This window comes from Salvelinus alpinus, chromosome 1, assembly GCF_045679555.1.
Source record: "Salvelinus alpinus chromosome 1, SLU_Salpinus.1, whole genome shotgun sequence".
Lineage (NCBI taxonomy): Eukaryota > Metazoa > Chordata > Actinopteri > Salmoniformes > Salmonidae > Salvelinus > Salvelinus alpinus.
This window is the reverse complement of record NC_092086.1, coordinates 40,643,037-40,663,835: the sequence shown is the minus strand read 5'-3', so window position 1 is coordinate 40,663,835 and position 20,799 is coordinate 40,643,037. Positions and strand designations below refer to the sequence as shown.

The window sequence follows — 20,799 nt, the reverse complement described above, 5'->3', positions numbered from 1 at the left end:
GACAGCAAATCTAAAGAGGAGCTAGCCGCAAGCAATTTATTTCGCTCAACTAGCATAACTATCTTGGAGATTATATTTATACTGGATTTAATAAGGTCTAATAATAACAAAGTGCATTTTAACATCAACGTCGCACGTTTTTGTATCTTTCTTCGTATGACTACCTAACAGTTAGCTTAGCTTGCTAGCAAGCTGCAAGTGTGGTAACGTTAGTTTGAGAAGAAGCCTGCTAGCGGTTTACACAGGTGCTAACGTTAGCTAGCTAACCAGCTGCCAGAATGAATGTCGCAAAAAGTGGTTATCGGGTCTTCTCTGCCAATTCTACTGCAGCATGTACAGAACTAGCCAAGAAGATAACTGAGTATGTATATTTTATTGTTCTAGCTAAATGTACGTGTTATGATAGATAGCTAACCAGATAATGTTGCTAGCTAGCTCGCTAAAATGTGTATGCTGGTGTTTGCAGGTGCATGGCCACAGATGAAGTCATTTGAATTATCCAATGGGTCTTGCTTACTGTCATTAATCTATTGGGTTAATGAGTTGGTCATTTGCTAGATGTTGACAATGACATTCAGAGGCTTAAGGGAATTGATTTAATGTGAGACAATGTTGGGTGTCTCGGCTGTGTGAAACTGGGAATGTCTGTTATTAACGTTAGTGACATTTTTTTATTTTTTTTATTTTTTTTATTTTACCGTTATTTTACCAGGTAAGTTGACTGAGAACACGTTCTCATTTGCAGCAACGACCTGGGGAATAGTTACAGGGGAGAGGAGGGGGATGAATGAGCCAATTGTAAACATTGAAACAGGGAACGAGTGCCTGTGATCTAGCTGAACACTTTCCATGTCTAGATATGCAAGTTAATGGGCCCACTGTCTCTGAATTACAATGTGACACATTACAACATGTTGCTTGTTTGCTTGGGTTTCAAATGGTAGCGGTACAGCAGGCTTAGTCAGAGTGGGACCAGTTTCCATGCAGGGCCTCTGTCCTGTCTGAATAAGACACATCACAGTGTCATACCTCTTGTACTGATTTGTCTGGTGTGTTTTTTCACAGACGACTAGGAGTTGAATTGGGCAAGTCGGTGGTCTATCAAGAGTCCAATAGAGGTGAGTTGAAACCAATTATGTATATAACAGGGGAGGCTGCTGAGGGGAGGACAGCTCATAATAATTGAAATAATAACATGGAAACCATGTGTTTGATACCTTTCCATTGACTCAATTCCAGACATTATTATGAGCCGTCCTCCTCTCAGCAGCCTCCACTGGTATACAGTGCATTCGGAAAGTATCCATACCCCTTCACTTTGTTACGTTACAGCCAATATTCTAAAATTGATTACATTTTTTTTGAAATCCTCATTAATCTACACACAATATCCCATAATGACAAAGCGAAAACAGGTTTTTAGAAATGTTTGTAACTGTATTACAATTTTGAAACTGAAATCACTTATTTACATAAGTATTCAGACCCTTTGCTATGAGACTCAAATGTTCTAAAACTTGATTGGAGTCCACCTGTGGTAAATTCAGTTGATTAGACATGGAATGGCACACACCTGTCTATGTAAGGTCCCACAGTTGACAGAGCATGTCAGAGCAAAAACCAAGCCATGAGGTCGAAGGAATTGTCCGTATAGCTCCGAGACAGGATTGTCTTGAGGTACAGATTTGGGGAAGGGTACCAAGAACACGGTGGCCTCTATCATTCTTAAATGGAAGAAGTTTGGAACCACCAAGACTTTACATAGAGCTGGCCACCCAGCCAAACTGAGCAATCAGGTTGAAGGGCCTTAGTCAGGGAGGTGACCAAGAACCCAATGGTCACTCTGACAGAGCACCAGAGTTCCTCTGTGGAGATGGGAGAACCTTCCAGAAGGACAACCATCTCTGCAGCACTCCACCAATCAGGCCTTTATGGTAGAGTGGCCAGACGGAAGCCAGTCCTCAGTAAAAGGCACATGACAGCCCGCTTGGAGTTTGCCGAAAGGCACCTAAAGACTCTCAGACAACCAAGATTGAACTCTTTGGCCTGAATGCCAAGCGTCACGTTTGGAGGAAACCTGGAACCACAGGGGTGAAGATTCACCTTCCAACAGAACAACGACCCATAGCACAAAGCCAATACAATGCAGGAGTGGCTTCGGGACAAGTGTCCTTGAGTGGCCCAGCCAGAGCCTGGATTTGAACCTGATCAAACATCTCTGGAGAGACCTGAAAATAGCTGTGCAGCAACGTTCCCCATCCAACCTGACAGAGCTTGAGAGGATCTGCAGAGAAGAATGGGCGAAACTGCCCAAATACAGGTGTGCCATGCTTGTAGTGTCATACCCAAGAAGACTCAGGGCTGTAATTGCTGCCAAAGGTCCTTCAATAAATTACTGAGTAAAGGGTCTGAATACTTATGTAAATGTGATATTTCTGTTTTATATTTGTAATAAATTTGAAATAATTTGTAAACTTTTTTTTTGCTTTGTCATTACGGGGTAGATGGGGGGAAATGTAATACATTTTAGATGGTTGTAACGTAACAAATGTGGAAAAAGTGAAGGGGTCTGAATACTTTCCGAATGCACTGTATAAATCATTGGTTGGAACCAAAATTATTTTCCAATCGTTTCGTTCTGAACCATCAATTTTATTTTTCATTCTGTTGCAGTGTTCAGACAGCAAAATTAATTTGTGAACCGTTTCTAACCCCAAAAACAGTTTATATCATTCCTTTCTGTTCCTTTTTAAACCTCTGAAATTGAAGATTTTTTAAAAACATTTAGTTAGACATTAAATCACCACCAATTAGTGCGGATAGAATAGCTTGCTATGGAGCGGGCAAGCTATTTACATAAAAAAAAACATTGGTTCTGTTCCCTGAACCAGTTCCAACTCTTAGTTGAAATCCAGTCACTCTGCCTACTCTGCTAATACAAAGGACAACTTATTTGTTTGGCCTGATACAAAGCATTTTTCTCTTTTTGGAAAACATGACATGTTACAGATGAGTGTTTACAATGGCTTGATAATTATGCCATAACTGAGTGTTATGCCCTAGTTGACATAGACAAGTCTAGGCACATTTGGGGAGCTGTAAGTGTAAAGTTAGCATTTTACCCACACTTGCTGTTGATTCAACTTTATGTGACCCTTGATAGAGACCAGAGTAGACGTGAAGGAATCTGTTCGCGGCCAAACTATCTTCATCATCCAGACCATACCCAGGTGAGTAGACTGAAATATGTAATCTCCTCCACACTTCTGTTCTAGGACACACACACACCTATACTGTGTGTGTAATGTGGTGCAGCCTTTAGGACTATGCATATCAATCTATGTTGTAGGAGGGGTATTCACACAGTCACATCACGTGTTAGGTTGCATTACCCATATTCAAACCTGTTTGATTCACACACTATAAATCAGGCACAAGCTCATCAACCATAATATGAATAGCTACCAGTGTTATTAATAGCCATCCTTTTATCTGTCATCTGACTTGGCGTGCACAAGCTGTACTGAGCATATGTTGTTGCCCTCTGCTGGAGAGTTGCTCAGCATGAGTTTGCACTGACCGCACCATAAATGTGACCATTATTTGTTATTGACACTTTTCCCTTGTTTTAACCAGAGATGTCAACACGGCCATCATGGAGCTGCTGGTCATGGCCTACGCCCTTAAGACCTCCTGTGCAAAGAACATAATTGGGGTCATTCCCTATTTCCCCTACAGCAAGCAGTGCAAGATGAGAAAAAGGGGTTCCATAGTGTGCAAGCTGCTGGCTTCCATGCTAGCCAAAGCAGGTAATTACAGCCTGTATGCAAGTGTTAACAGTTTACTGTTTACATTGCCCTTGACCATCTGTGTTAAAGGAAAATGTCTACATTTTTCAACTTCATATTTGTAATCTCCAGCCCCACCGCAACATCAATATATGTGAAAATGGCGCGCTTTTTTTGTTTTGTGGGAAAAAATATAGAGGAAGATAAGTGTTTCCAAAGACGTCAGCGGTGTGCATCATGTGATTTTAACCAATAATGAGTAGGCATTGACTTCTAATTGTCTACTAGTTGGTTGATGTCATTGGAAGCACGCATCCACCTATTTTTTTTACTACAAAACAGAAACGTGCCATTTTCACATGTGTTGATGTTGGTGTTGTGCTGGAGAAGAACTCGAAGTGGAAAATGTTTTACATTTCCCTTTAAACTTGCCTCTGTGGTTGATTTCTCATTCTGCACCCTTTCTTAAAAGCAGTCTGCTGTTTCCTCAGTCTCTTTTCTCATCCTCTCTCTTTCTCCTTCCAGGTTTAACTCACATCATCACCATGGACTTACATCAGAAGGAGATTCAGGGCTTCTTCAGTTTTCCAGTGGACAACCTGCGTGCCTCCCCCTTCCTGCTTCAGTACATCCAGGAGGAGGTAACCATCTCACTGTAGCTCATGTGCCATGCCTGGTAGTAAAGTTGTAAGATAGTAAACTACACACAGCAGCCTATTCGATGTAAAATGTGGGCTCCTCTCACTTCCCTTCAGGTCCCAGATTACAGAAACGCCATTATTGTTGCAAAGTCACCGTCTGCTGCTAAGAGGTAACATACTATTTAGTTACGGAGGCCTGGAGTCTGATCATCTAATGTAAATAATGTAAAAGGGTGTCTACATTTCTCCAGTGTTTTCTTGCTGTTGTCTTTCAGAGCTCAGTCCTATGCAGAGCGACTGCGTTTGGGCCTGGCAGTGATGCATGGCGAGGCTCAGTGTTCAGAGTCTGACATGGCGGACGGACGACACTCTCCCCCCTGTGTCCGTAACACCTCAGGACACCCTGGGCTGGAGCTGCCTTGTAAGACCTCTCTAGAAGCCCTATATAGCTTATAGCTTGGTAACTAGCCAGGTGTAGTTGTAGTCAGTCTGCCATCAGATCAAATTGAAACTGTATCTTTGTCTGTAGTTTCCCCAATTCTTTAATGTTGGTCAGGCTGTGTCTGTAAGATATAGAAGGATGCATAGATGCCGGTACTCGTCAATGGTTGCATCCAAAAACATGTTAAGTGTAGTGTGAAATGTTCAAGTCTGAATTATTTGAATAATTATTTCAACCCCCCAAAATATCCATGGCAAAATCCTCATCATATGGATTTAATGTCAGCACTAACAGCTTCATAAGTGATGATTCTGCTATAACCATTTTAACACCTGACATTATTTTTAAAGGATCTTGAGTTGTGTAGCCTATTTACTGCACGTTCTAATTCCACAGATACACTGCCTCTACTAATGTTGCGACCTTAGCCTCCCTAAAATGTAAAGGCATTCATACCAAATCGTTTTAGAATGGTTTGCATGTTTAAAAATGACATTTTGAATAAGAGAACATACATTTTGTTTTTCATTTTGAGAGAATGACAATAACTTGATATTGGATATGTCTCATTTTCTCAGTACATTCGCGGTAAGGCTGTTAAAACAGTTGGGTCTGACAAAACATGGTCAGACTTTCTGTCTGGGCTTTGTGTCATTGGCAAATGACTTCAGAGTATTTATTATGCCAACTGGCTGTGTCCCCCTTCAGCTTTAGTGTTTGTAATAATATTTCTATTATTTACTTAATTTATTATCCTTGACTTAAAAAATCCTCTTATTGTAAGCTTGGGTCAGTTGCAAACTGTCCTACACATTTCTTGAATGAATAAGCTTAGAGGAATGGTTTTGGATTCCTCACGGGTTAGCTTTAAAGATTTTGCTTCATGTAAGAGGATTTTCCCAGTCCTGGCTTCATGTCTTCGTAGTCTGTTATGTCGAGTCTCTGTGGATGTGTGTTAACGTGGTGTTTATTTGTTGATAATAGCTGGCAGCAAACAACAAGCTCCATTCCCAGGCATAGAGCTCCCAAGTACGACCGTAAACTTAATTCCCTTTTGACCACCAAATGGTTCCTCTCCAAATGGTTCCTAAATGCGTGCATGTAGTGATCAAGGGTTTTCGAATCATCTTGCCAACAAACAGTCTTAAGTGCAAGGTCCTCAGTTGTGATTTGAGGAAAGCATAAAAAAGACAATCAATGGTTCAATTACCAATGATCTGGATCAGTTAGTTGATGTGGTCCAGCGGTACAGATCCATAGTGGATGTACTGACGCCTATGTACCCTCACTGCATACTGTTGAGATCCTCATCAGGAATGGATCAATGTCTTCCTTGATCCACAGTCAGGTCTCCAGCAGTGTGCCGGTATCAGAGGCAGAGACTTCAGATTGTTCTGCAAGATGGCCTGAAAGCCCTCCGTTAGTTGCTTTGTGAGACTCTCTTCAATCATCTGACAAATGGAACCATTTCTCCCAGATACATGTTTTTATTTTCATCCGGACTCATCTTGCCAATCAACACATCATGCTTCCCTATTGAAGCCTCGCCCGAAGGAGTCTGATTAACACCTGGCCTTCAGAAATGCATGTTTTGAATACTAATTAAGCATGCCTTTGATATATAGGCCTAATACAGCATGATAGGTAGAGGAAACAGGATAATCATTTTTTTCAGAATCTAAAGCAAAGATCCAGATTTTTGGGTGGGTGGCAGCATGTTGTTCTTGTGTGTGCTGCTGAACACACAGTACAGTACACCACAGTAGGTCAGGTCAGGGTTATGTTGTGTTCACCCTCTTCCCTGCTGCCCATACAAACCAGTGGGCTGCTGTGTCACACACCTTGGGCCTTCCCACATTTAAGTAACAATAAATCCTAAACGTGGACCCTCCATGTCAATAACAACACATCTACTGGTTTGGGTGTGAATATGCAAAACTGATTATAACCTCAAACCATGACTATCACATATTAGTTGTATTATAGCATATGTATTCCTTAACTCAGCAATGCTGGCTTCTAGCATCATTGAGAGGATTGCTGAGATCTTCAGTCTTTTCAACTCTTGCCTCACATATATCCAAGACAAGTTTATCTTTAACATATGTGTAGGCCTAACTATAGTTTTTACTAGATCATTTTGATTAATTTCTATATTCTACCTGAAAACATTCTAGGTAGTACCTCTTTAAGACTACAGAAGGTTTTAAGACCTAGTGGTGATGTTGATGCATTTTGAAAAGCTGAAATGTTCCAGTGCTTATTATTGCTTGTGTGTGGTCCCCTGTAAGGAAGGCATGTGTTCCAGGAAGGAATGTGTTCCTGGCATGAACCTGTGTTCCCTGCTCATCTCTAGCTTCCACTCCCACAATCAGCTTCCCCACTCTGGCTGGCTGATTGTCCATCCGCTGATTGTGCGCTTCCCCCATTGACTGACAACAGTGGTGTTCAATAAGACAAACCTGGAACATTAGTAAGCGTGTGATTACCTCATCAGTGCTTGTCTGCCTCTATCGTTTTTGATGGATTAACAACAAGATTAGGTTGTGCATATTGCTATATGCAAACTGTTGCCAAATGTCTGCACTGAGCTCTGAGCAGACACTGTGTTGTGGAGGCAATTTAATATCAGCGTCTGATTGGGTATGCTGGGCAAAAAGCCTGTCATTTTGATTATCCTTGTGCTGGAATGAGTTTGGCATTCCATTTAAATCTATAAGGGTATAATTGGGACAATTGACAGAATTTATCTAATTTCCCAATTACATCTCATTTTGAAAATAGAATGTTAGTCAGTTACCCAGAAGGGGGGGAATTGCATGGAACATCAACTATTAATTGAAGAATACATAATCATAACAGTGATTGAAATTGGACTTTGTAATTGTGGAAAGCTCATACTTTTTAACCCATTTTACCCAATCTACTCTGAGATGTATCCTCATTAGTTTTACTGTTTATGCCTATGGATACTGTATGTGATGACTAGCAGTGACCAGTTCGTTCTTCCTTTTCAGTAATGATGGCCAAGGAGAAGCCCCCTATCACTGTTGTAGGAGATGTGGGAGGAAGAATCGCCATCATTGTTGTAAGAAATGTGCCCCTTTGTTTGGGCCATTTGTGGTTTTGTCCTGGAAGGCCTGTGCTAAAATGAGCCACTTGAAATTAATTTGCAACATTTTGCCACATTGTATTTAATAACAATATGACAGCCTTAGATTATGGATGAAGGAACTACAGGCGTACATCATTTCCAATCCCGTGGTTGCCGTTCTTTTCCAGGATGACATCATCGACGACGTGGAGGACTTTGTGGCGGCAGCTGAGATTCTGAAGGAGAGAGGAGCATATAAGATCTACATCATGGCTACACATGGGCTGCTGTCTGCCGATGCCCCCCGTCTTATTGAGGAGTCTGCCATCGACGAGGTGAGATACAGATGTAGGATCTTCATTTCAGACCGTCTGCTACAGAAGGAAAATAATCCTGCAGCAACAGGAAATGTGAATTATTATGTGGATTATAATTAATAGATGTTTTTTGAGGGGTTGATACATTTTTCATGAGGGAAGATCAAGTGGAAATGATAAACTTCAGAAGCCTTTTTAAACTTCAATTACACTACAAGTTTTAGATTTCCTGCATTACATTTCCTGCAACAGGGTGATCAAATTAAGATCCTCCATCTGTAACAGCAGCCCTGTGTTCTGAATTTATCACTACATCTTGAATGGGGAAGTGCTCAGTTCCTCATCGTAAAAGCTTTTCAGTCACTTTACAACAGAAAGGCAGTGGCATCACTTTCTATGTACCACCTGTGTGCAAGATATTGCAACTTGATTCGTAGGATGTTTCGTCGCCTGTATAAAGGCTGTTATAAGATACGGTAGTCAGGCACAGTTCAGTCTGGGAATGAGACAAAATAGACCACGCTGACGAACGGTTGAAAGCAGCGGGTGGCCCGGCCATCCTATCGCCTTTGACCACAGTACATCGTCCATCATTTATCATTTATTTCCAAGCGACTCTACATGTAATATCTACACTGTTCGTGGACACCCAGCAGGTGATCTACTGCACACGGCCGACCTTCGTTATGGTGTTTCCTCCTCTGATCCCTGTCTGTCTGCCTCCCAGGTGGTGGTGACTAACACCGTCCCTCACGAGGTACAGAAGCTCCAGTGTCCCAAGATCAAGACAGTGGACGTCAGTATGATCCTGGCCGAGGCCATCCGCCGCATCCACAACGGGGAGTCCATGGCCTACCTGTTCCGCAACATCACGGTGGACGACTAGGGCCAGAGACATAGGGTTGAGTCTGTGCTAGGTGAGGTGTTAGGAGAAAACCGGTGGTATACACGCTATGCTCCCCTCCCCTCTCCACAGTCCTAGAAGTGCATACTGTCCCTGTTGTCTGCACCTTCACACACAGCCTAGTTCAGATGACTAGGACGAGGGGGAGTACCGTCATCATATCCCCTCTTACAAACCAATAAAATGCATTTTCATCAGCTTTTAGTGCCCGAAACATAACATGGAGTTACTCAATAAAAGTGATAAAAGAAACAAAAAGTTAAGCAATACTAAAAGGTTGATTTAACATGCATATTTGTTGTCAGGTCATTTGTGTTTTTTTTGCCTTACTATGCTAAGGTCTGGCAAACCAGCAATGCATGAATTACTGTACCTCACCTCCATGGTAGTTTTGATGTCTTATTTAATTCCTCCATGCTTCAAGATATGAAGGGATTTGTTATTTTGTTGGTTCACTGTTCACTGTTTTTCCCACCTGAATAAAAGGTGTAGGGTGAGTGTTATGATGAAAACTAGCTTTCCTTGTCTAGCCCAGGGGTGGGAAAAATATATCTGTATTGTTTGGGGGGTGGCGGAAATTATTTTGGGTCGAAAAACTCCAGGCCACTCTTGAACGTCTGAAGCTAGATAAAAAGTATGTAGAAATTATAATGGACCGATATTTTTTTCAAACTGCCCTTTTTCTGGCCCACAAATTGCTTTTGAAAAAAATCTGTGCGGCCTTCTGATAAATGTTGAAATCCCGATGTGGCCCTCGAGCCAAAATGATTGCTCACCCCTGGTCTAGCCACTGTCAACATATCTAATGATGGCTTTTTCTTCAGTTCTCCGTTATGAAGGAGGGTGACCGTATTTCACTCTGTTGAAGTATCTTCCCAATAACATCACTTATTGCTTGAATCATTTCCCCCCCACCTCTGGCCCTCCAGGCCTACCGAGCACTGTGACTGCTTTGCATTTAGATGCAGGTGTGTTAATGCAAAACCTACCGAGAACAAAGCTAAAGGAACCCTAGTACAGCAGCTCCCAACCAGTTCTGTGTTCTGTGTGACACCTAAGCCTCGTGAATTCAGGCTGACTCACCAAATACATCTAATAAGACCACATGTATTGTCTACCACCACACATTAGGCCACAGATTAGGAACTTTTGACCCACCATGTTTGAATCCCAAACACTGTCCTAGTCATTGTTACTGTATTGGTCCAGTCAGTCAACTGTTCTCTGTGTAACTGTAACAAATGTCATGATTGCAACAGATCGTTGGGCAAACTGTATAACATCAGCTGGATATCTGAATGGATATAACCTTTTATATTAAAGGGGGATATGACATCCTGACTCTGAAGTAGACTTTCCTATATAGTCTTGTTGCTTCTCATTGGCATTCAGAAAGACTGACAATATATGCATTATGTGTCCATGCTGAGGTCATGGTTTTGAATATAGAAATTGTAATCGTGACCCTTTACCGTATGATGTATGGAATTGTGGTGTCAACTTGCTGATCAGGAGGACTGAGATCTGTCATGATGGATGCCATTTAGTGTCCCCTGTGAAAAGATGTGGACTAATAGTCAAACTGATGTTCAAGGGAAGTCATGTCTGAACAATCTGTTGGAGCTTTAAGCCCTAGGAGATATGCTTCTGAGGCAAATGCATAATGTATGTGAAGGAAAAACGCTCTTAATGCTTGTGCCTATGTCTCTGGTACAGCAAAGTCTGTAAATGTGTTGCATTACGTTCGGCAGAACTTTCTCTTTACCATTCTTTGTTACTTTTGTTGTTGACATTCGTTCCTTTGTTATCCTGTAGGATGTGCTAATTGTAAACCGCTAACTATACCTGTGTGTGGTACAGACATGAGGAAAGGTCCTTCTTGGAGAGAGATAGCTGTTGCTATGCCAACTCATATCCATGTCTTCCGATAGCACGTTGATTTGTTACTTCATTCTCATTGTCTGATCTTGATGTAGCCTATTTGTGAGTTTATGATTTAATCGAATAATTGGTGTCTGCATCCAATTTTTTGTAAGTTAAAATAAACCTTTGGCTTCATTTGTTTTTGCCAGACTTTTTATTGGTGAACAAAATTGTTATGTGTTTAATAATGTAACCAGTTACATTTTATTCTGGAGAATTCTAGTATCTCTAGTCTTAGCAATCAATTGACTCTTCTGTTAAAATGAACCATTCACATTATTCAGGTCAACCTTCATCAGATCCCAGAACTATTGATTTGTAGTTACACAATTATTTGACCATCGCACAATCCCAATATTGTCAATTGTTATACTTGATCAGGGGAAAATACCACTGAGTTTTATCTACGCTTTGATCAGAGAACATTACTTCTGGTTTGTGTTGTTGTAGTATAGCTACCTAATGCAGTGAGTGGACAGTACAGTGAGACAACTTCTTCAGATGAAGTCAGGGACCCTTTACTTGTTCCAAACTTCTCAGGTTTCTACTCATCACTGAGGAGCTTTGACCAAGTCGAGGGGCAGAGACGGACTAGAAAACTCTTATCCCATGCAGTGGAGGCATTGGTAAGGATGCACATGCTAAAATACTTCACCACCACTCCTAAGAACTGTAAAAAGGTATGATAAAGACATTATAGACTAGTAATAGAATCTCTTTTAACTAGAAGAGCTGACTTCTGATGTTGACCCTATGAAGTCTTGGATCACAGAAAATAATTTGCATGCATAATATTTAGGAGCTGTAAGTTAGCCCATCACCTATAAAATAAATTGTACATTCTTTAAGTTTTGATAGATGGTAAACGGAAGCCCTTCCAACCCCGGAGAGAGTGGTACGCACCTGAGTGTGGGTCTCTGTCGGTGAGCGGTGGTGAGTGTGAACCAGCTGGTGCATTGACAGATGTGTGTTTAAACAGGACCCAAAGAGGAACTAGAGTGTCACAGATCATAGGTCACTTCCTCGTCTGGGCAGAGGGAAACAATGCACCATGTCTCTGTGTGGCTGGAAAGGGGAAACATATTTCTGTGTGCATGTGTGTGCACAGTACTATATATTAGAATTATCACTAGAGCACAGTTGTTAGTCTTAACTTTCATTAAGTACACTTATACTGGATTCTGATTGTTACTATGGAAACATTATCTGCTGGTAATTGTTGATATAGATAGCTACAGGAAGTTAATATAGATAGCTAATGTCCATGCAACCATATTATATAACTGACATTATTTGTGGCAGTGTCAGGTTAATGATGCATTGATCAGGAAAGTAGACCCTTATGTGAGAATTTCACACTCTTTTCATATGGAACCTAGACATGATTCCCTGCAGAATGTTTTCTGTTACTAGCCATGTCAATGATCTGGGCATTGGAGGAACAAGTTGACATCCTGCCGAGCAGCACAGACAATGGTCTTTTGTCTGGCACAGTGAGAGGTTCCCTAGTATTTTATTTCTGCTCTGGCCAGGTTTTGTATTTACTAACAGGTTTCCCCATATATTTCAAGGTGCGTTGTGTGACAGACAAGCAGTGTCCAAAAAATATAGGCCTACCACTAGAGGGTAATGTGAGACAACTTACTGTAACTGGTGACATTTTTACATTTTTATTTAACATTTTATTTATCTAGGCAAGTCAGTTAAAGGACACATTCTTATTTACAATGATGGCCTACCAAAAGGCAAAAGGCCTCCTGCGGGGGACAGGGGCTGGGATAAAAAATATAATATAGGACCAAACACACATCACGACAAGAGACACCACAACACTACATAAAGAGAGACCTAAGACAACATAGCAAAGCAGCGACACATGACAACACAGCATGGTAGCAACACAACACGACGACAACAACTTGGTAGCAACACAACATGGCAGCAGCACAAAACATGGTACAAACATTATTGGGCACAGACAACAGCACAAAGGGCAAGAAGGTAGAGACAACAATACATCACGCAAAGCAGCCACAGCTGTCAGAAAGAGTGTCCATGATTGAGTCTTTGAATGAAGAGATGGAGATAAAATTGTCCAGTTTGAGTGTTTTTTGCAGCTCGTTCCAGTCACTATCTGCAGCGACCTGAAAAGAGGAGCGATCCAGGGATGTGTGTGCTTTGGGAACCTTTAACAGAATGTGACTGGCAGAACGAGTGTTGTATGTGGAGGATGAGGGCTGCAGTAGATATCTTAGATAGGGGGGAGTGAGGTCTAAGAGGGTTTTATAAATAAGCTTCAACCAGTGGGTCTTGCGACAGGTATACAGTGATGACCAGTTTACAGAGGAGTATAGAGTGTCCTATAAGAAGCATTGGTGGCAAATCTGATAGCCGAATGGTAAAGAACATCTAGCCGCTCGAGAACACTTTTACCTGCCGATCTACAAATTACGTCTCTGTAATCTAGCATGGGTAGGATGGTGAAGATGCTTGAAGAGGTAGGGTACTTGTTGACGGTTTTGGGAGGAAGTGGATTTGTGATACTGGTATGATGTTTTGGGATGATTCTACACCCCTGGTACTGAAGCTGATTTTATTGTCAGCATAACCACATTTGTGTCTTGTTTGATTGTATGCTTGTTTGTGTTCTTTTTATTTATTCCAGAGCTTGGCCAGGTCTCTGCTACAATCATACTGGAAATGGACAGATTTCTAGGGGGTATTGCTTTGTAAGTTGTTCTAAATATCATCTCTGGCTAGTCTGTTATACAGTCTCTGGCTTGTTGAGTTTTGACTTAAGTAAAGAGTCCTTGTCACACCTCATACCAGATGTGTTATTACTTGGCCATTAGTTTATTGCACTTTCGTTTCCAATAAGCACCTGTCAAAATGAGTCCACCGAAAATGACCATGACTAATACTTTGATATATAATAATATTTTATTTATCATGAATAGACAATATATGTACAACAAGTAATAAAACCATAACGTATTTGTTATACTGTTTTGGTGAATAAACATGATTTAATCATCAACATGTACTTCACATTTTCATAGAAAAACAATACACTCTATATAATTTATATTTGAACACATTTTGTACGTTTCTTAATAAATAATGATATCTGTGCAAAATAACTCCAAGTGCATATGAATATTGCCAAACAACAAATTGGTATTATAGAATGAGGAACGCAACCAGAGTTGATTCAGACAATGACAAGCAAAATAAAGATTTGTCACAAAGAAACTTCACTTGATGAATAAAAAAGCTCTCATGACACAATGTTCAAATTCAGCTTTTGCCCAATTAGCCACAACTGTCTATCTTCACAGTTATTGCAAGTGAACACCGTCGACACTTACAAAAGGCAAACACAACAGTAACATAGTAGGACATAGATTGAAAACTTGACAAAGTAAGCTCATTGCCACTTTTGCACTGTCACAGTATATTTTTTAACAATGACACCACCACATTCAGGACATTCAGTGTTCTTGCACTTCTTTCATTTAGTTTCAGCTTTATCAATGTCCCGCACCTGTGTAATGTCATTAGTTCCGGTTCCCCTTTAACAGTCAGTGTTCCTTTCCTCTACCTCAGTGGAAATGCTGTGGTGGAGATACTTAGGATGGTTAGATGAGGAGGCTTACAGGGAATTGAAGCCGTCAGACTCCAACTCAGCAGCACGGTCTATAACAGCAGCAGTAGTAGCACATTCAACACCACTGTGTTTGTCTGTAACACTGAACCAGCTTCGGGTCCCCATCCTCAGCCTCTCTGGCCCCTGTCTGTCTTTGTCTGTCTGTCAGACCCCTCCAGCCCCTCTGCCTTAGGAAATGAGGCAGCTGTTGGTCTTGTTCATGGGGGGCCGTTTGTTGCCGTCTTTGGGGAAGGTCTCCCTGCGTCGTCTCAGTGCTGGGCTCAGCCGGCTGGGCAGGTTGGCTTGTTGCAGCAGCTCCCTGAACACCTCCAGTACGTTGTTGTTCTCCTTGGCAGACGTCTCCAAGAAGCTGTTGTTCCAGTCCAGCTCCACAGTGGACAGCACGTCTTCGCTGGACACCGTCCGCTCGCCATGCCGGTCCGTCTTGTTGCCGACCACCACGATGGGTGTGAACTTGTCTTCTTTGACCGCCAGGATCTCATCTCGCAGGCTCTTGACAGCCTCCAGGGAGTCAGGGTCATTGATGGCGTACACAAGGGCGAACGCGTCACTGTTCTGAATGCAGAGCTTCCTCATAGCCGGGAAGGAGTAGCTGCCGCTGGTATCCATGATGTGGATGGTGACCTTGGCCCCTCCGATGTCGAACTCTTTGCTGTGCAGTTCCTCCACAGTGCGCCGGTGCTTGGGTTCGAATGTGTCCTGGAGGAAGCGGCTGATCAGGGCCGTCTTCCCCACGCCGGCCGCCCCCAGGAACACCAGACGCACCTCCATCTTCTCCTTCACTTCTAGAGACATGATAACTTCCTCTGACACACTTCCTCTAACACTGTCTCTCTCTCTTCCTCTGTCTTCTTTTTGAAGACTTAAAACTCTGATTTTGTTACAAAATAACTCTCCTTGAACCTTTTGAGAGGATGGTGAAGTTGGACTCTGCTGCAGAAGCTGCTGGAGTTAGTCAGTGAACAGGGACAGTGTGGTAGGTTGTAGTAGTAAATCACTGAGAGTAGCTGGCAGTTGCATCTGTGTATGTCTGGTTGTCTGTGCACGCTATTTATGGTCTTTCTCAATCAGAGATTCCATGCCCCCTCCTGCTCTCATCCAATCAGGAGAGTGGAGTGTCTCTTTAAGTGAATTCAAAGCAGCCAATCAGAAAGACTCATGCAAATGACAGAATCAGATTGCGAAGGAGGGAGGTGATGGATAGTAGTGAGCCCAAACCAGCGGGTGTATGTAGGATGCATTGTTTGCAGTGAGATGATTTTTGTATACCCATGATTGTATACTTTCATAAGATCTGTGGCACACAAAAAAGCAATTGTCTGTACTGTGTATGGGATTGTTAAATCAGCCTATGTGTTTGTGTACTATAGAATGTATGTTGACTGTTCTTTTATGCAATATGTATGTACAGATACATTATCTTAATTTGACCTGTTTCTCACAGTAGGAAAATGAATCCTGCAGCAACAGGAAATGTGAATGATTATAATTAATGGGCATTTTTGTAGGGGTTGATACATTTTTTGTTAGGGCAAATCAAGTTTGAAATTGTTAAGTGGAAATTACAAACCTTTGTAAGCCTTTTTAAACCTCAAACAGTACTACTTTGCATTCCACATTCTCTGCAACAAGAGATCAAATTAAGATAGTACAAGTTGCATGTTAATTTCTTATATGACATCATTGGTATGCCATGCTGATCATAAAGGACCAGCAACTAACCACTCATCTTTTACAACACTTGGGACCTTGAGTGAGCACGGCAGAATGAATTTATGAAAAGCTCACTTGCTTTTATGCCTACAAAAGGTGTTGACAAGGGAGCTTGCATGTTTGATGCATTGTGTGATACATTCCAATATCTTTGTGAGGATGGCTTCTGCCTTAGTACATACTGTGCTCTGAGCTATTGATAGACATCGATACCGTACTAAAGAGTACATATGTGTATCTATGGATACAGCTACTTCTTTACCACAGCCTGGTTATCAAGTGGTTATCAGGCTTCTGTGTTCTGTTGCGGACTAATCAGAATTAGTTGGGTAACATAGATAAGATGTTTTATTTTCATAATATGCTTATGTGAGATACTTGTCATTAGAATGTTTCCCTTTGGATTATAGGGTTGGCAGTTGCACTTATCCCTTCTCAGCTAGGGCTCAGTCACTTGGGGCCCAGAGAGGGGAGAGGTCAGGCTTGTCTTCATATGTGAATGTATCTGTTAAACCATCTGGTGCTATGCAGAATATCAGAAGGGGAGGAGGACAGAATGGAACATTGTCTTCTTATGGGAATGTGTCTTTACCTATTCCTAAACCATGTGAAGGGATGGAGTGATTAATGGGGAACCTGTTAGTTGTCTCAACAATGTCTGCACGCCAGTCACTCCCTCCTTTTCCCACTGGGGGGAGGAGTATGGCAGTGTCTGGAACCATTGTATGTCCCCTCTGATATTGCACTTATCTTGAGATAGTATATGACCTAGAGGCTCACTCCCCTCAGTGAGCTTGTCCAGGAGTGGGGTGTTCTTGAGATGGGAGTATCTAGAATTGACAATTTATAAATGCCATTGGATGAGTTGGTGTTTTTGTACTATGAAGTACCAGGAACGAGATTAGAACCTCGTCTTAGAGACCAAACGGAACGATTATTTATAGCGAATGCTGTCTGGCTATGGGATACTCCTCTCTCAAGTAAAAGTCTTTCTTTGTGAACAGTTCCTATTATCTGTGGTTTGTCATGTCGACTAGGGGGTGGATCTTTGCTATAAAAGAGCTCAGTTGCCATTATGTTGACCACTCTCAACTTTTCATTAGAGATACTGAAATATTGAAAGTCAAATGCTATTGCAAAAGCTTCATTATTATTAAAGGTGAAGTTTAAGTATAAACCTGACTGGTGTGTGGTTTGCTCTCTCCTCATTTGGTAATACAGGAAATTGCCACGACAGTTCTTCTGCTCTCCATTCCTTAGCTCAGTGTGAGAGAGAGCCTTCAGGAGCTCAGTTTTTTTTTAAATATAGCAGCTCTACTCATTCTCCAGTAAGACCCCAGCTTTTCCTGTAAACTTCTCCAGCAGTCTGTGTGGTCAGTCGAGCTCAGCCCTCCACCTCCCACAGGATCCCGGTTAGTTATTTGATGCTCATCGTTCTGTGAACCTCCAGACCCAAACGGTCAGCACGTTTCGAAAGGTTGTGGTCAAATGAACCACACCACTCAAGGAAATGCCGGTACTGTGTCACTATCTCAGAGAAAATGGCATAGAGATCTATGAAAGAAAATGTTGTTAAATATGCATGAATTCCTCTCCATTAGAGAATTGTCAATGCATCCGTATTTCTAATAGCCATACCAAATGAACAGCTGATTGAACAGGTGAAGTGGAGGTTGTTATAATAGCGCTGTAAAAGGGATTCTGTCCTGGAAACGTCTGTGTTAATCGCTATTACTGTTTATAGGAATTTGTTGAAGGATCCAGACTTTGACTTAGTCAAATCCCAATGCATTTTTTTGCAATTCGTCTTGCATGTAATTTATCTCTATGTCTCTGTCATCCTGCTGTGTCCCAGTTAAGCCAGAGTCACAGTGGGAGTTCCCCTTACATTGAGAGGGTATTGCATCACTCAGTGGGATTGCTCATCATAGGGGGCATTCCATGGATTGGTGTATCCCAGTGCCCAGCTCACATCTCTGGCACTGAGGACCAAGTCGAGTGGCTCTTTCATCTCTCCCTTTGGTCCTGTGTGAGGCGGCCTGGACCTGGGAGCCCCACTACGTACGCCCTTGACTGGCCATGGCGTAGGAGGCTTTCTCTCAAATCACCCTCATGGCCACTTAGGCTTTCGTTAAGCCACATAGACACTGAGTGAGAATTTGCATGGAATGACAATGAGTGTGTTGTGCAGAGAGGGCTTTACTTTCCTTCATCGGCTGGCTTTGTAGTCTCTTTCCACTAAAGTTCTCTTCTGGAGGACTTCTGTCTTCAAAGCTCAGCTAAGGGGTCTGTCTTTGTATCTTCATGGGTGGATCCTCCTGCTATATTACATGCAATGGAACACTAGTCACTTTAATGTTTACATATTTTGCATTACTCATCTCATTACTCATGTACATATGGTATTCTATCCTATTCTACTGTATCTTAGTCTATGCCGCTCTGACATTACCCGTCGAAATATTTATATATTCTTAATTCCATTCCTTTACTTTAGATTTGTGTGTATTGTGTGCATTGTTGCGAAATTGTTAGATATTACTTGTTAGATATTACTGCACTGTTGGCGCTAGAGAAACAAGCATTTCGCTACACCCGCAATAACATCTTCTCAACACGTGTATGTGAAATAACATTTGATTTGATTTGCACTCAGTTGTCATACTCAACTATTCACTTGAAAAAGCCTCATTACAATGCTTTATTTATTTATTTTAAATGTTGCAGTCATTGGTTTTGGTTTGGGATACATTTGAAAGTGAAAAATCTCTGTTACCGTGGAATTGCCCATCTACTTTAGCTGGCTTCGCTCGCTCACTCACTGTGCTGTGATTATAACATGTTGCTATGATACAACAGCTACAGTTATTTAATGAGCGGGGATTTGTGCCTTATTAAACTCATCATTATTCACAGCGTTGATTACTGATGTACTGTTCTCTGAATTATTGTAATTTTCAGTAGCGTTATGGTAGCATTGTGATATGAGGGGGTTATTAGAGTGATTGCCATCTCATTTGAGTACTATTGTGCTAAATGGGATTGAGACTGTCTGTAGTAGTCTTATCACAGTTTCTCAGGTTTCATGACTACGTTAGAGTTCTCCCCTCAGGCTACTTACTAGGTGAAAACCTTCCTTTTTGAAGATCTTTTGAAGAAGTTGAGGAACTGGTAGCTAGACAAAACATCCAGGCTGGTTCTCAAGGCAGATGTGATGCCTATTACTAATGGTGAGTGGAGTTGGGTAGAAAGTGTATGCCTTTAGCTTAATCTAGCAGCCTTGCTTCGCACTGTTGTCTCAAGTCATCATCTCTGTCATCCAACGGCATGTTTTATATATTTTCTGGTGCAGAGTTGTCACACAGGAAGTTGTCAAATAAAAAAAGTCCTCCCTGGGCTCCAGACATTCAACCTGAAGGTCAAATCTAGTTGAATTAATCTCCTGTTTAGTTGAATGTTCTATGTTGCCTCGCTTAGTCTGGCCTCATTTCTGTTACTTTTTGACCCTTTCAAAAGTCCTGTCCTTTTCAGACCAAAACTTGTGATGGCTCGGTGTCCCCCAGCAATTCAGCTCCCTCTCAACTCTGTCAGTTATTAAAGAGTCCAGAAAGTAATATTAGAGTCCTGTCACTGTATGTGTTTACTTAGAATTTCCCCCTAAATTCCCCTGTATGTCTAACACTAGTAGGAGAACAACAGCAAAAGAGAATATATAGTCCCCCAGCTGCTGTGATACTGAGCTGGTGTGTTGCTCTCATGGTCCCAGAGGTGTAAGTGATGATGCATGGGTGTGAATGGCTGATGTTAGGAACAGGCTGTTCTAAGAACACACTGTTGAAGGGGGATGGGCTCTCAAAGCATTCAGCAAGAAATCATTTTTATTTATTTATTTGATTTATATTTATTTATTTAACCTTTATTTAACTAGGGAAGTGAGTTAAGAACAAATTCTTATTTACAATAACGGCCTAGGAACAGTGGGTTAACTGCCTTGTTCAGGGGCAGAATGACAGATTTTTACCTTGTCAGCTCTAGCAACCTTTCGGTTACTGGCGAAACGCTCTAACTACTAGGCTACCTGCGTGTGTGTGTGTGTGTGTAGCTCACGATGCTCGCATGTACAGAAAATTGGCATTGAAAAACAGCTGTTCCTTTGCTGAAGATGTAGTGCAAAAAACGATCTAGTAACCTGATCTAGTAAGCCAAAATACCAATATACACAGGTGGTGAAGTAATGTTTAGCTGGTAGGATTATAGGCCTTTGTTATAGGATGTTATTTTGAGTGCTAACAGGATGTATGTATGTTGAT

At 41.6% G+C, this 20,799-nt stretch overlaps 2 protein-coding genes and 1 long non-coding RNA gene across 5 annotated transcripts; 1 reads left to right on the top strand and 2 right to left on the bottom strand.

Annotated features, from left to right (window-relative positions):
* On the top strand, window positions 1–11,244 carry LOC139575915 (phosphoribosyl pyrophosphate synthase-associated protein 1). 2 transcript variants are annotated; one of them, XM_071401357.1, is made up of 11 exons: window positions 145–361; window positions 1,066–1,118; window positions 3,164–3,230; window positions 3,637–3,809; window positions 4,314–4,429; window positions 4,544–4,599; window positions 4,705–4,850; window positions 5,856–5,900; window positions 7,889–7,959; window positions 8,154–8,300; window positions 9,010–9,302. In XM_071401357.1, the coding sequence occupies exons 1-11, from the start codon at window positions 279–281 to the stop codon at window positions 9,166–9,168; spliced, it is 1,116 nt and encodes a 371-aa protein (XP_071257458.1). In that variant the 5' UTR covers window positions 145–278; the 3' UTR covers window positions 9,169–9,302. The 2 variants fall into 2 exon arrangements, with proteins under 2 accessions (XP_071257469.1, XP_071257458.1); XM_071401368.1 differs by lacking the exon at window positions 5,856–5,900 and having other exon boundaries at window positions 1–361; window positions 9,010–11,244.
* Window positions 8,037–12,097, bottom strand: LOC139575921 (uncharacterized). Of its 2 annotated transcripts, XR_011675032.1 has the most exons (4): window positions 12,013–12,097; window positions 10,659–10,739; window positions 9,565–9,661; window positions 8,037–8,358 (listed from the first exon to the last, which is right to left on the bottom strand). It is a non-coding gene; the product is annotated as an uncharacterized lncRNA (long non-coding RNA). The 2 variants fall into 2 exon arrangements; XR_011675031.1 differs by lacking the exon at window positions 9,565–9,661.
* Window positions 12,098–14,030: 1,933 nt separating this feature from the next.
* Window positions 14,031–15,819, bottom strand: LOC139575905 (ras-related protein Rap-2a-like). The gene has a single exon (XM_071401347.1). The coding sequence runs from the start codon at window positions 15,569–15,571 to the stop codon at window positions 14,945–14,947; it is 627 nt and encodes a 208-aa protein (XP_071257448.1). The 5' UTR covers window positions 15,572–15,819; the 3' UTR covers window positions 14,031–14,944.
* Between the last annotated feature and the right edge of the window lie 4,980 nt (window positions 15,820–20,799).